A 13,881-nucleotide genomic window follows, 5' to 3' on the forward strand; every position below is an offset into this window, starting at 1 on the left:
ATATAGCGTACAGTATATAGGTGTATAGCGTATAGGTGTGTAGCGTATAGGTGTATAGGTGTATAGCATATAGGTGTATAGTGTATAGTATATAGGTGTATAGCATATAGCATATAGGTGTATAGCATATAGGTGTATAGCGTATAGGTGTGTAGGTGTATAGCATATGGGTTTATAGGTGTATAGCATATGGGTGTATAGGTGTGTAGTGTATAGGTGTGTAGCGTATAGGTGTACAAGTGTGTAGCGTATAGGTGTATAGCATATAGGTGTATAGGTGTGTAGGTGTGTAGCGTATAGGTGTGTAGGTGTATAGCATATGGGTGTATAGGTGTATAGCGTATAGGTGTGTAGCATATAGGTGTATAGTGTATAGCATATAGGTGTGTAGGTGTATAGGTGTATAGCGTACAGGTGAATAGCATATAGGTGTATAGGTGTGTAGGTGTATAGCATATGGGTGTATAGGTGTATAGCGTACAGGTGAATAGCATATAGGTGTATAGTATATAGCATATAGGTGTATAGCATATAGGTGTATAGCGTATAGTATATAGGTGTGTAGCGTATAGGGTATAGCGTACAGTATATAGGTGTATAGCGTATAGGTGTGTAGCGTATAGGTGTATAGGTGTATAGCATATAGGTGTATAGTGTATAGTATATAGGTGTATAGCATATAGCATATAGGTATATAGCATATAGGTGTATAGGTGTGTAGCATATAGGTGTGTAGCATATGGGTGTATAGGTGTATAGCATATGGGTGTATAGGTGTATAGCATATGGGTGTATAGCATATAGGTGTATAGGTGTGTAGCAGATAGGTGTATAACATATGGGTGTATAGGTGTATAGCATATGGGTGTATAGCATATAGGTGTATATAGCATATAAGTGTATAGGTGTGTAGCGTATAGGTGTATAGCATATAGGTGTGTAGTGTATACTATATAGGTGTAGATCATATAGCGTATAGGTGTATAGCATATAGGTGTATTGCCTAGGTGTATAGCATATAGGTGTGTAGCGTATAGGTGTGTAGCGTATAGGTGTGTAGCGTATAGGTGTATTGCCTAGGTGTATAGCATATAGGTGTATAGCATATAGGTGTATAGGTGTGTAGCCTATAGGTGTGTAGCGTATAGGTGTGTAGCGTATAGGTGTGTAGGTGTGTAGCGTATAGGTGTGTAGGTGTATAGCATATGGGTTTATAGGTGTATAGCATATGGGTGTATAGGTGTGTAGTGTATAGGTGTGTAGCGTATAGGTGTACAAGTGTGTAGCGTATAGGTGTATAGCATATAGGTGTATAGGTGTGTAGGTGTATAGCATATGGGTGTATAGGTGTATAGCGTATAGGTGTGTAGCATATAGGTGTATAGTGTATAGCATATAGGTGTATAGGTGTGTAGGTGTATAGCATATGGGTGTATAGGTGTATAGCATACAGGTGAATAGCATATAGGTGTATAGTATATAGCATATAGGTGTATAGGTGTATAGCGTACAGGTGAATAGCATATAGGTGTATAGTATATAGCATATAGGTGTATAGCATATAGGTGTATAGCATATAGGTGTATAGCGTATAGGTGTATAGCGTATAGTATATAACATAGGTGTATAATGTATAGTATATAGCATATAGGTGTATAGCATATAGTATATAGGTGTATAGCGTATAGGGTATAGCGTACAGTATATAGGTGTATAGCATATAGGTGTATAGTGTATAGTATATATGTGTATAGCATATAGCATATAGGTGTATAGCATATAGGTGTATAGCATATAGGTGTATAGGTGTGTAGCGTATAGGTGTATAGCATATGGGCGTATAGGTGTATAGCATATAGGTGTATATCGTATAGGTGTATAGTATATAGCATGTAGGTGTACAGCATTTAGGTGTATAGCATATAGGTGTACAGCATATAGGTGAATAGTGTATAGTATATAGGTGTGTAGCGTATAGGTGTGTAGTGTATAGTATAGAGCATATAGGTGTATAGCGTATAGGTGTATAGGTGTGTAGTATATAATATATAGCGTATAGGTGTATAGGTGTGTAGGTGTATAGCATATGGGTGTATAGGTGTATAGCGTACAGGTGAATAGCATATAGGTGTATAGTATATAGGTGTATAGCATATAGGTGTATAGCATATAGGTGTATAGCGTATAGTATATAACATAGGTGTATAATGTATAGTATGTAGCATATAGGTGTATAGCATATAGTATATAGGTGTATAGCGTATAGGGTATAGCGTACAGTATATAGGTGTATAGCATATAGGTGTATAGTGTATAGTATATATGTGTATAGCATATAGCATATAGGTGTATAGCATATAGGTGTATAGCATATAGGTGTATAGGTGTATAGCATATAGGTGTATAGCATATAGGTGTATATCGTATAGGTGTATAGTATATAGCATGTAGGTGTACAGCATTTAGGTGTATAGCATATAGGTGTACAGCATATAGGTGAATAGTGTATAGTATATAGGTGTGTAGCGTATAGGTGTGTAGTGTATAGTATAGAGCATATAGGTGTATAGCGTATAGGTGTATAGCGTATAGTATATAAGTGTATAGCGTATAGGTGTATAGCGTATAGTATATAAGTGTATAGCGTATAGGTGTATAGCGTATAGTATATAAGTGTATAGGTGTTTAGCGTATAGGTGTTTAGCGTATAGTATATAGCAGAAATATAAACCTCCTGCACAGCGTTTCTTCTTCCCAGTTTTAGGATGTTCCCACTGTGTCTTCATCTCGTCATGACTGAGACACACAAACACAGACATTTACACAATATAACTGCAGTTACATTTACATATTATTGTGACTGAACACAACTCACTTAACATAATATAATTGTGACTGAACACAACTCACTTAACATATTATATTATAATTGTGACTGAACACAACTCAACATAATATATTATTATTGTGACTGAACACAACTCAACATAATATATTATTATTGTGACTGAACACAACTCACTTAGCATAATACATTATTATTGTGACTGAACACAACTCACTTAACATATATTATTATTGTGACTGCACACAACTCACTTAACATAATATAACTGTGACTGAACACAACTCACTTAACATAATATATTATAATTGTGACTGAACACAACTCACTTAACATATATTATTATTGTGACTGAACATAATTCACTTAACATGATATGTTATTATTGTTAATGAACACAATTCACTTAACATAATATATTATTGTGACTGAACACAACTCACTTAACGTTGTGACTGAACACACCACTGAACACAACTCACTTAGCATAATATATTATTATTGTGACTGAACACAACTCACTTAGCATAATATATTATAATTGTGACTGAACTTAACATAATATTGTGACTGAACACATCTCACTTAACATAATATATTATTATTGTGACTGAACACATCTCACTTAACATAATATATTATTATTGTGACTGAACACATCTCACTTAACATATTATTGTGACTGAACACAACTCACTTAGCATTGTGACTGAACACACCACTGAACACAACTCACTTAGCATAATATAGTATTATTGTGACTGAACACAACTCACTTAGCATAATATAGTATTATTGTGACTGAACACAACTCACTTAACATTGTGACTGAACACAACTCACTTAACATTGTGACTAAACACAACTCACTTAACATTGTGACTGAACACAACTCACTTAACATTGTGACTGAACACAACTCACTGAACACAACTCACTTAGCATAATAAACCCAGCCGTCCTTTGTGGCTCTCTCCTCCCACCCTGGAGGAAGCTCATCCTCACTGTCAGTATCATCCATTCCTGCGTATTTTAGTGCAGCCATTAAACCGGTTTGTTTAAGTTACTAATAAAAGCTCTGAAATCTAAAAAGCTGTGTTTAATTCGGCTTTTGTACTTCCGCAAACGTCACGTGACGTGACGTGACGTGAGCGCAGTGAATTCTGGGATATGTATGCTGTGCTTTACTCCTCACTTTACAACGCAAAAGTCTCTAAATGAACACCTGCTGTATTTAAAGACCTTCTGTTGAACCTTAAAACAGCAGACAGGCATCTAAAACATTCTTTATTTCAGTGCAGTTCATCTGAGCTCGAGTCTAACTCTGTTTCCATGCTGCATTTAATTCATTCATTCATTCATTCGTCTTCTACCGCTTATCCGAACGTCTCGGGTCACGGGGAGCCTGTGCCTATCTCAGGCGTCATCGGGCATCGAGGCAGGATACACCCTGGACGGAGTGCCAACCCATCACAGGGCACACACACACACACACTACGGACAATTTTCCAGAGATGCCAATCAACCTACCATGCATGTCTTTGGACCGGGGAGGAAACCGGAGTACCTGGAGGAAACCCCCGAGGCACGGGGAGAACATGCAAACTCCACACACACAAGGCGGAGGCGGGAATCGAACCCCCAACCCTGGAGGTGTGAGGCAAACGTCCTAACCACTAATTCACTCTCTGGCATCACTGTGGCTTAACATTGCATCTCCAGGGTTGGGGATTTAACTCCTGCCTTCAATCTGATTATGTGGACTGTGCATGTTCTCCTCCAGGTACTGACTGGCATCTCTGAATTGTCCATATTTCATGTATGTACGTGATCAGGTGCCACCCAGTTCATGTGCCCAGGGCCCTTGGGATGGACTCCGTGTCCCCTGTGACCCTGTGGAGGAGTTGTGTTACAGACCAGATGTTTTCAGGGTACTTATGTAGTACTCGCTTCAACATTCTACAATATGGGGCATGCTCATTCTAATCTCAGATACCAGTTAGAAAAAACAGTAGGCAACATGACATGTAGGACTTTCTCCAGTTATGTAGTTTCCTTTTGCTTAATTGACGACAGATTTTCTGCTCATTATCATCAAAGTGGATCCTAGCAAAAGAATCCGAAATAACTACAGAATCGATCCGAATCACAAATCACATTCTTTTAATTTTTTACTCATACAACAGAGTCAAAAACACCCCACACACTTCAGGATTACTTTATTGCTGTAATTCAGGAGGTCTGTGTGTTACTACACAAATCACTCTAGTGTTAGAAAATAAGACATTTTTATATTTTATTGTATCTGATAAACATAGAAGTTATGACATTGTGTACATTCATGCACTTAAATTCATAACTCAAACTAAAAATATCTCAATTCTCTCAGAACTGATGAAATATTATAATCAGGTTTTTTGTTTTGTTTTTTTAAATCAAGTACATCCTAAGGCCTCAACAGAAATAAATAAATAAATACATACATACATACATACACATAAGACAATAGTTCCTTATAATGTCATATTTTATATGTCACTAATATGAATAACTCTAAGATGTCTAATTCAGAACAAAAATCTATTCTCAAGTGGCCCTTACATTCTCCGACATCTTTGGCCTTTCGTTAATCGACGTTCGTACGCCTTTGTGAAAAAAAAAGCAGAATGTAGAAACACATCCAAGAAGAAGGAGGTCACAGTGGTGTCAGTCTTCATGCATCCAGCATTTTATACCCTGTTCATACCTTGTACTTTTCCTTTGCTCGGTCGCTGAGTATACAGATGTGCTGACAGGAGACGAAGAATCGACTCATGAAATAAACATTCCTACTGTACAGAAGCCGTCATGTGTTGGTGCGACTCTAAGTTACTCACGTTCAAATCCCTGAAATATTCGTTGTAGTCTAGAGCATATCCCACCAGGAATTTATCAGGAACCTCGAAACCGAAGTCTGAAAGAAAAACAAGGAGGAAAATATAAAAACTGCAACACTAAAAAAAAAAGCCAGAGTGATTGGACCGGAATGAATCCGTAGCTGTATATGATCCTGAATCTAAAACGTTGTTGTTTTTTTTTACTCTAGACAATCTAGCTATTCACGATATCGTCAACCCACAACCAAACGAATACATTCCTGTACATAAGCAGTAGCTATTCCTGTGCGCAAACAATACAGCAGTAACAGATCATTCTGACATCACATGGTTGTGAGAGTTGAAGTTAAATTGAGGGTTTAATTACACACATTTGTGCACGTTTGCCTCACAGGGTTGGGGGTTCGATTCCCGCCTCCGCCTTGGGTGTGTGGAGTTTGCATGTTCTCCCCGTGCCTCGGGGGTTTCCTCCGGGTATTCCGGTTTCCTCGCTCGGTCCAAAGACATGCATGGTAGGTTGATTGGCATCTCTGGAAAATTGTCCATAGCGAATGAGAGTGTGTGTGTGCCCTGCGATGGGTTGGCACTCCGTCCAGGGTGTATCCTGCCTCGATGCCCGATGACGCCTGAGATAGGCACAGGCTCCCCGTGACCCGAGGTAGTTCATATATAAGCGGTAAAATGAATGATTTTACTACATCACAACAAAACATTTCTGATCTGCTATTTGAAATGAAATAACACGAACAGCATAATTCTTGAACTTTTCCAATGATGGCCTACATTTTGTGTACCCGTATACAGGTATAATGATATAACTGTGTCTCAGTCACAGACTGTGCTGTCCAGGTGAACTGAATTACTGTAGGGCTCAGCTGTTTGTCTAATAGTGGGTCTGTTTTCCCCCAGGTTAGGGTCATGTTTGCATGTTTTTATAACATTCGGTGGAAACCGTGGGAGGCAAACGTGAACTAATGAGAGAGAATAGGCAAGTTCTTGTTACGCTGAAGAATAAAGGCATTGCCTGCTGAAAGATTGCCCAGAAACTCAAAATACCAGTGAGTACTGTAACATACACCATTAAGAATAACAGGGAAGAACGCTGAACGGAACAGAACTGGAAGACCTCGATCAACAGCAAGATCAGAGGAGCAGTTAATAAGAGACTCCGGCATACATAAGAAAGCTAAGTGCACCAGAAATCACAGCACAGCTTAATGCACTTCGTCAGTGCAGAGGAGACTTCAGGAAGCTGGCATTATAGAGCGTGGAGCTGCAAAGAAACCCCTGCTGAGAGCCCAGAACTTGGTCAAAAGGCTTCTTTGGTCAAACAAAAGAAGTGTTATAGTATGGAGGTGTTCTGTGGGCGCTACGGTTGGTCACGGAGTCACCGAAGAGGGTCACCATAGTATCTTCCAGAGACATGCCATACCATCTGGACTGGAACTAATTGGACAGTCCGTCATACTACAACAGGACAACAATCTGAAACACACATCTAAGCTTTGCCAGAACTATTTAAAGAAAAACTAGCAAGAAGGAAAGTTGAACATCATGACATGGCCCCCATGGTGTAACGTCGTCACTCAGAGTTCCCTCTCCAGCCCACCAGAGGGCACCCCACCCTGCATATTAGGACTTCCAGGTTGCCATGCAGCACTTACGGGTCACTGCTATATAAGCATACTCACACAGTTAGCATGTTGCAAAGTTTTGTTTTCCTGTGAGGCCTAGCCAGGGTCTCTGTGTCCAGGGCCCCTGTGTCCGGGGCCCCTGTGACCGAGGCCTCTGTGTCCGGGGCCCCTGTGTCCGGGGCCCCTGTGACCGGGGCCCCTGTGACCGGGGCCTCTGTGACCGGGGCCTCTGTGAGCGGGGCCTCTGTGAGCGGGGCCTCTGTGAGCGGGGCCTCTGTGAGCGGGGCCGCTGTGTTTTGATTTTGTGGATTTATGAGTTTCTCACTTAGTTTTTGGATTTGTGAGGGAACAAAACAGCTGCTGCTGCAACTTGCACATCAACGTCAGCACGTACACACAACGGCACAGAAGGATTTAAGGGCCTTACTCAAGGGCCCAACAGTGGCAGTGCTGAGTTTGAACCCCTTAACCTCATGGATCGGTAACCCAGAGCCTTAGATGTTGAGTCCTCCCTAATGTGTTCCAGCGTGATGCTGAGCTTAAGAGAGTTTGCATTATTATATTAGTAAGTCAGCTTGTGCGCTCACAAAGATTCACCCTAAGGCAGTATTCAAAATTGACTTCCACATCCAAACTGCATGATCAGGAGGGGGTTTCCCAGCATTTATAGCATAAAAGATATACTGTTGTCTACTATCGTGAACTCTAAATAAGTCATTAAAGGCTAGTTTGGTGGAATGTGAACAGTCTCCAGTCTACTTCAACACCCAATATAAGGACAAGAGCTTATCAGCCTCCAGCCTGCTACTGTAAAAAGCATTGCATAACCACTACAGACACACGGATTTGGTCAAAGTCAGACGTCATGAACAGCAGGATTTATCCTTTCAGTGTCAAAAAATCTTAACAGAAATATCAAACGGGTACTCACAGTCAGGACGATACCCTGAGCTTCTGGGTGTCCTCTTCACAAGAAGGCTAAAAGTGACAGAACAACTGAATTAATACATTTAATCTAAACAAATATGGAGTCGAAATATAATGATACAAAGATACAGAAAATTTATATCATATAGCATTATCATGATCATGTATTGTTTGGTGGTGGTGGTGGTGATGGTGGGGTTTTTCTTCCTCCAGATCCTCACCCACTATCCAGGCAGGGTTGGTGGAGGTAGCACGTGCATCTTGTTGAGAATTTGTGTGTGGGGTTGTGTGTGTGTGTGTGTGTGTGTGTGTGTGTGTGTGTGTGTACTGTGCCTGGATCTGAACTCTACCAGGGCCACCATTTATTCCAAACAACATGATTACTAGTCACTATTACTAGACTCTTTCACCTGGCCACTTTGACCATCTTGGGTTGACATTTATTTAATAACGCCAGCAGAGTTTCCATAGTCTTCCCAGTCTCTATAATATCCTGAAAACCATCCAAAAGAAGTGAAAATAAATAGCTGATATTATTAACAGCTTAACATCACAGTCTTTCCCCGACATCCCACATGTTTTAGACATCTATAAACACCATCGATACTGTGCACGACGTCAAATTATCAGCTGTATTTAACTTGCAAATATTACATACAGTAGAAATGTCATAATGAATCAGTGAAAATCTTTTCTTTTGAAACAAACTAATATTTGAAGAAGTAAAAAAAAAAAAGGACTCACCTCAACCACAAGCACATTCTGATAACATTGTGACAAAAAGAGCAGAAGGAACAGTTTCATAAGCGTTACAAAGTAAAGAGACGATCATCAAAAAATTATTACAAATCTCAAATAAATGCAAAGTTTACTTTTCCGGTGAGAGAAGCTAAGTCATCCCCTCCGATAACCTGTACACGGCTTGTCGTCTGGTCGTTCTGGAAATAAACACGAACCATTTGGGGGAAAAGATCAATGAACAATGATTACACGTAGATCTGCTCCACATTAATATTCATTCATTCATTCATTTTCTACCGCTCACGGGGAGCCTGTGTCTATCTCAGGCGTCATCGGGCATCGAGGCAGGATACACCCTGGACGGAGTGCCAACCCATCGCAGGGCACACACACTCTCATTCACTCACACACTACGGACAATTTTCCAGAGATGCCAATCAACCTACCATGCATGTCTTTGGACCGGGGGAGGAAACCGGAGTACCCGAAGGAAACCCCCAAGGCACGGGGAGAACATGCAAACTCCACACACACAAGGCGGAGGTGGGAATCAAACCCCCGACCCTGGAGGTGTGAGGCAAACGTGCTAACCACTAAGCCACCGTGCCACCCTTCCACATTAACATGTTCAAGTAAATATAATAGCCCTGTGATGGGTTGGCACTCCGTCCAGGGTGTATCCTGCCTCGATGCCCGATGACGCCTGAGATAGGCACTGGCTCCCCGTGACCCGAGGTAGTTCGGATAAGCGGTAAAAAAATTAGTGAGAGTGAGTAAATATAATACGGAATCATTTCTAGAGAGCTGAATTCTGTAGTTCTAAACGATTAAATGATCTCAACAACAATCAGTACGGTGCAACTGTGTGCATCACAAAATGGTCATAATACAATGGTGTATTTTATTCCGACATCAGAAAAAGTAAGTCAAAGAATGTTCAGTGAAAAAAAAATGAATATTACATATTACAGACTGTGACTCACCGAGTAACTCTTAAGCCTAATGAAATCCACAGTCAGCGGTACAGATTTGTCACTGTTCCGATTCAGTGCCTTAATGTAATCCATCAGGTCTGCAAAGAATGTATAGCCTCCTTTCAGCACACACAGGGCCACGATATGTTGTGTTCCCATGTCACGAACAATGTCTCTGGCCAAGCGCTCGGTCCTTAAGAGAAAAATATTTAAATTGTACTTAATTCAATCTTTTCAGTTTCATTTGTAAAGCCTGACATTGCTGCAGCGCATATTTACCGTTATATAAAAAGTATACTTTTTTTTTTTTAACTTATATTTATCACTAACGAGCAGCCCGGAGGCAAATGTGGCGAGGAAAAGTTCCTGAGTCGATATGAGGAAGAAACCTTGAGAGGAACCAGATTCAAAAGGTAACTCATCTTCATCTGGGTGAAGAGTGTGAGAGTGTGAATCATTTCCTTTCTATTGCTGTAAATAGTCAAGTTCAGTCGTGTAACCGGTAACTTTTGAGCAACATACAGTAAGACTAAACAATGAACCATGGAATGATGTACAGTATCTAGTGGAGAACACATCAGGAGCAGATTTTTAGTAGACTGCACTACAGAAGTTACACATGCATGGAAGGCATGGTCACAGAAATTTGTTTAACAAAATGCAGAATTCAAATCCCATACAGTCTGATTCCAGGCACGGATAAGAAAGCTGCCTGAAGACAGGTGTTCGCTGACACGAGCTTTATGCTCTTTCACGTCTCTAGATGTCACGTATTATTTGAAAGCTACCGGGTTACTAATCACTAAGCATATCGACTTACCTATCTTTTATAAGACCGTTGGGAATGATAACACTGTCCAAGTCTTCTTCATAGTGTTTAGGGACGCAAAAGAGGCTCAGCGCAAACCCCTTGTCCTCGTCATCGATCTGCAAAGTTTAGAAACATGCAATAATGTAAGAGGAGATCGTGTGGAGTTTATGAGTAGAGAAAGTGTAGAGTCTGTAGCCTGTTAAGTGCAGATAAAACACACAATAATGTAGTTCTGTATCATGTATGTATTCTTTTTAATGCTATTAAACCGAACCTCTTTTCGTCACTGTGGTGACACACCGTGGAGCCTCGTACCTTTAATATTAATCTTCAATTAAAAATGTGGACACGGTGTAAGATTTCTGTTAGATAATTAGACCACAATTAAAATGAAAGGTAAGGCTTTAAAGGAACACCGTAGTTGTACATCTCTATGTAGTTATAATGGACTAAATATAATTACAAACAACTAACATTAGCTGATATTAACGTGATCAAAGTTCATATATTTATTCTTATAGAGTTCTTATAGCTTTCTTGTCTAGTCTGTTAAATAAAACGGGTTTAACCTGAACTTTATGAACAGGTAGGACTATATTGTTAATATTTGGACATCGTGGCTTTTGTTGTTAGGGATTTCTGGAATAAATAGAAATGTCGTGTGCTAATAAATAAAAGAAGATGACGTATGCAGTTAAATAATGTTTATTAGAAAGGCTAAATCTGTACTGTACTGTACTGTAGCGCATCTGTGGAGATTATTTTACAGTAAAATGGGTCTCTGGCTAGAAAAAGGTAGATTTTCAGGTGGATCACTGACATTAAAGATCATCAGCAAAGTGAGAATGAAAGCTACAGTTCATGCATTTTATTTCTATGGGTTGAGGTTAGAAGGTAAACAGCCACGTCTCCGGGGCAACAAGCTCTCTGTCTCTCTCTCTCTCTCTGTCTCTCTCTCTCTCTGTCTCTCTCTCTCTGTCTCTCTCAAAGAGCATGACTCTGTGCCACTCTGATCCAAACAACATCCAGTACAGGTGCATATCAGACCGAATCAGAGCCGTTTCCGAAGCTCGACCTACGCACGCACGCGCGCGCGCACACACACACACACACACACACACACACACACACACACACACACACACACACGTCTATAACACACGTTCGCAGTGCCCGTGTTCCCGATACAGACCTGCCAGTGTTGTGATGATGGAGAACAAAACGCTTCTCACCTCTAAATAAGAAGAACCCATCTTTAGCAGCTTGCCCTTGAAGTGCACTATAGTGATACTGGTGCATTCATGCTTGTGTGTGCACGCGCTCAAGTCACTCCCAGCACTGTTAAAGCCGTGACGTCAGAATCCCGTTTCCTTAATAATCTGATTTGAGTGAGGGCTTCGGAACTAGTGTGGAATGCCAAAAGGGCCATTGGAGGCGGTTCTATACTGAATAATACTGTACATGGCTGCATAAAAATGCCAATCAACACTTTACTCTATATACTGTATATATTTACAGAAGGCAAGCAACATCTCTTGGCACTTTTATATCTCAACTCAAAACTTTTTTTTATTTTTTTTAGGGTAGCTTTTAATTTGACTAATTGTAATTTTGCAGAGTGCTTATTTTATAGTCTATTTTTGTTGCTTTCATTTTAATCTTTGTATGATGTGTGTATTTTTCTTGTTTTTATTTTGCTTTTGTAAAGCGCTTTGAGATGTTCTTTTAAAGGCGCTATAGAAAATAAAGGTTATTATTATTATTACAGAACATCACCTACCCAGCAGAAGATCATCCATCCAGCAGATCACCTACCCAACAGAACATCATCCAACCAGCAGAACATCATCCATCCAGCAGAACATCACCTACCTAGCAGAAGATCATCCATCCAGGAGAACATCATCTACCCAGCAGAAGATCCCCTACCCCGTAGAACATCATCTACCCACCAGATCATCTATCCCGTAGAACATCATCTACCCAGCAGAACATCATCTACCCAGTAGAACATCATCCATCCAGCAGAACATCATCCATCCAGCAGAACATCACCTACCCAGTAGAACATCATCCATCCAGCAGAACATTATCTACCCAGTAGAACATCATCCAACCAGCAGAACATCATCTACCCAGCAGAACATCGAGCAACACAGGGCCATTGATTTTACAGAAGGATGTAAATAACAAGAAACTATCCTAAAACTACTACAGTGTAAGGCTTACGTCACTTAAACAAAATGCTCAGTATAGGTTTTACTGGTTAAGGAGATCATTAGTGTTATATAGATTAGTGTTATAAAATCTAAAGATTTTAGAGTATCTTTATTGGCACAACTGATACTAAGCAACTTAGTGCAACTATTTTGCACAGCACTAAAAATGAATCTGATGATTATTTAAGTACAGATGATTCAGCGGTTATTCTCCTGTTATGACTTGATGTTGAACATCTGGCAGAGAAATCAAGACAACATCTACTACATTTACACTTTTATTCACAAAAAGAGGTTGAAACCAGGCTTTATTACAGGATTAAGGCTTTATAATAAATAAATTAATAAAATAAACCGTTTTTATTATGAAAATATAATTAAGTATGAAATAATAAAGTGACATCTGTGTTAATTATAAAAATCTCGCATACTTTCCATTACTTTCTCTTATACGACCTGAGCCCTTTGGAACATTATCACATAAAAAAAAAACACCTATATATATTTTATTATACCGCATTAGGCTCTCACACATTTACGTAGACACGAATGAAGAGGAGTTGAACGACAAGGCGGCCAAAACAAGAAGTCAGACTATTTTTCCATTTGAAGAACATCTGCAAAACAAATTCGTCTTCTGAGACGTCTCCAGATTCATCCTCCCATCCAGCCACACCGCATCTGACTGAATGTGTTGTTATTCTATGGTGAAAGACACAGGTGGTGTACGCTGGAATCTCCTGGTGAAATAGACACACATATACGGTTTATTAAGTCAAATGTAATCATGATTTTATAGCAAAAAAAATCGATCGAAAGTTGCCCCTGGATCAATAAACAAACATCCCTTGTGA

The 13,881-nt window shown here is 39.8% G+C and overlaps 2 protein-coding genes across 3 annotated transcripts in view; both read right to left on the minus strand.

Annotated features, from left to right (window-relative positions):
- The window catches only part of wwox (WW domain containing oxidoreductase), a 233,937-nt gene extending 229,950 nt beyond the window's left edge, over positions 1-3,987 (minus strand). For both annotated transcript variants that reach the window (XM_047819231.1, XM_047819230.1), the window contains exons 1-2: positions 3,784-3,987; positions 2,732-2,796 (exon numbers count right to left, since the gene is read on the minus strand). In XM_047819231.1, coding sequence (XP_047675187.1) covers positions 2,732-2,796; positions 3,784-3,890 — 172 coding nt within the window. In that variant the 5' untranslated portion in view covers positions 3,891-3,987. The remainder of the gene's footprint in view (positions 1-2,731; positions 2,797-3,783) is intronic.
- A 1,004-nt stretch (positions 3,988-4,991) lies between these two features.
- hprt1l (hypoxanthine phosphoribosyltransferase 1, like) lies at positions 4,992-12,191 on the minus strand. Its single transcript, XM_027163836.2, has 10 exons — positions 12,041-12,191; positions 10,818-10,924; positions 10,007-10,190; positions 9,155-9,220; positions 9,027-9,044; positions 8,693-8,775; positions 8,287-8,333; positions 5,722-5,798; positions 5,592-5,633; positions 4,992-5,490 (listed from the first exon to the last, which is right to left on the minus strand). Exons 1-10 carry the CDS (start codon positions 12,059-12,061, stop codon positions 5,443-5,445), a joined length of 693 nt encoding a protein of 230 aa, XP_027019637.1. The 5' UTR covers positions 12,062-12,191; the 3' UTR covers positions 4,992-5,442.
- Positions 12,192-13,881: the final 1,690 nt, after the last annotated feature.

The sequence above is a fragment of the Tachysurus fulvidraco genome, chromosome 10 (assembly GCF_022655615.1).
Source record: "Tachysurus fulvidraco isolate hzauxx_2018 chromosome 10, HZAU_PFXX_2.0, whole genome shotgun sequence".
Taxonomy (NCBI): Eukaryota; Metazoa; Chordata; class Actinopteri; order Siluriformes; family Bagridae; genus Tachysurus; species Tachysurus fulvidraco.

Coding starts and splice junctions, on each gene's coding strand:
- hprt1l (XM_027163836.2), bottom strand. CDS start 12,061: ATGGGTTCTTCTTATTTAGAG. Junction 8,334..8,692: donor AAGATGGTCAAAGTGGCCAG/GTGAAAGAGTCT, acceptor TGTCACTTTTAG/CCTTCTTGTGAAGAGGACAC. Junction 5,491..5,591: donor GAGCAAAGGAAAAGTACAAG/GTATGAACAGGG, acceptor TTTTTCACAAAG/GCGTACGAACGTCGATTAAC.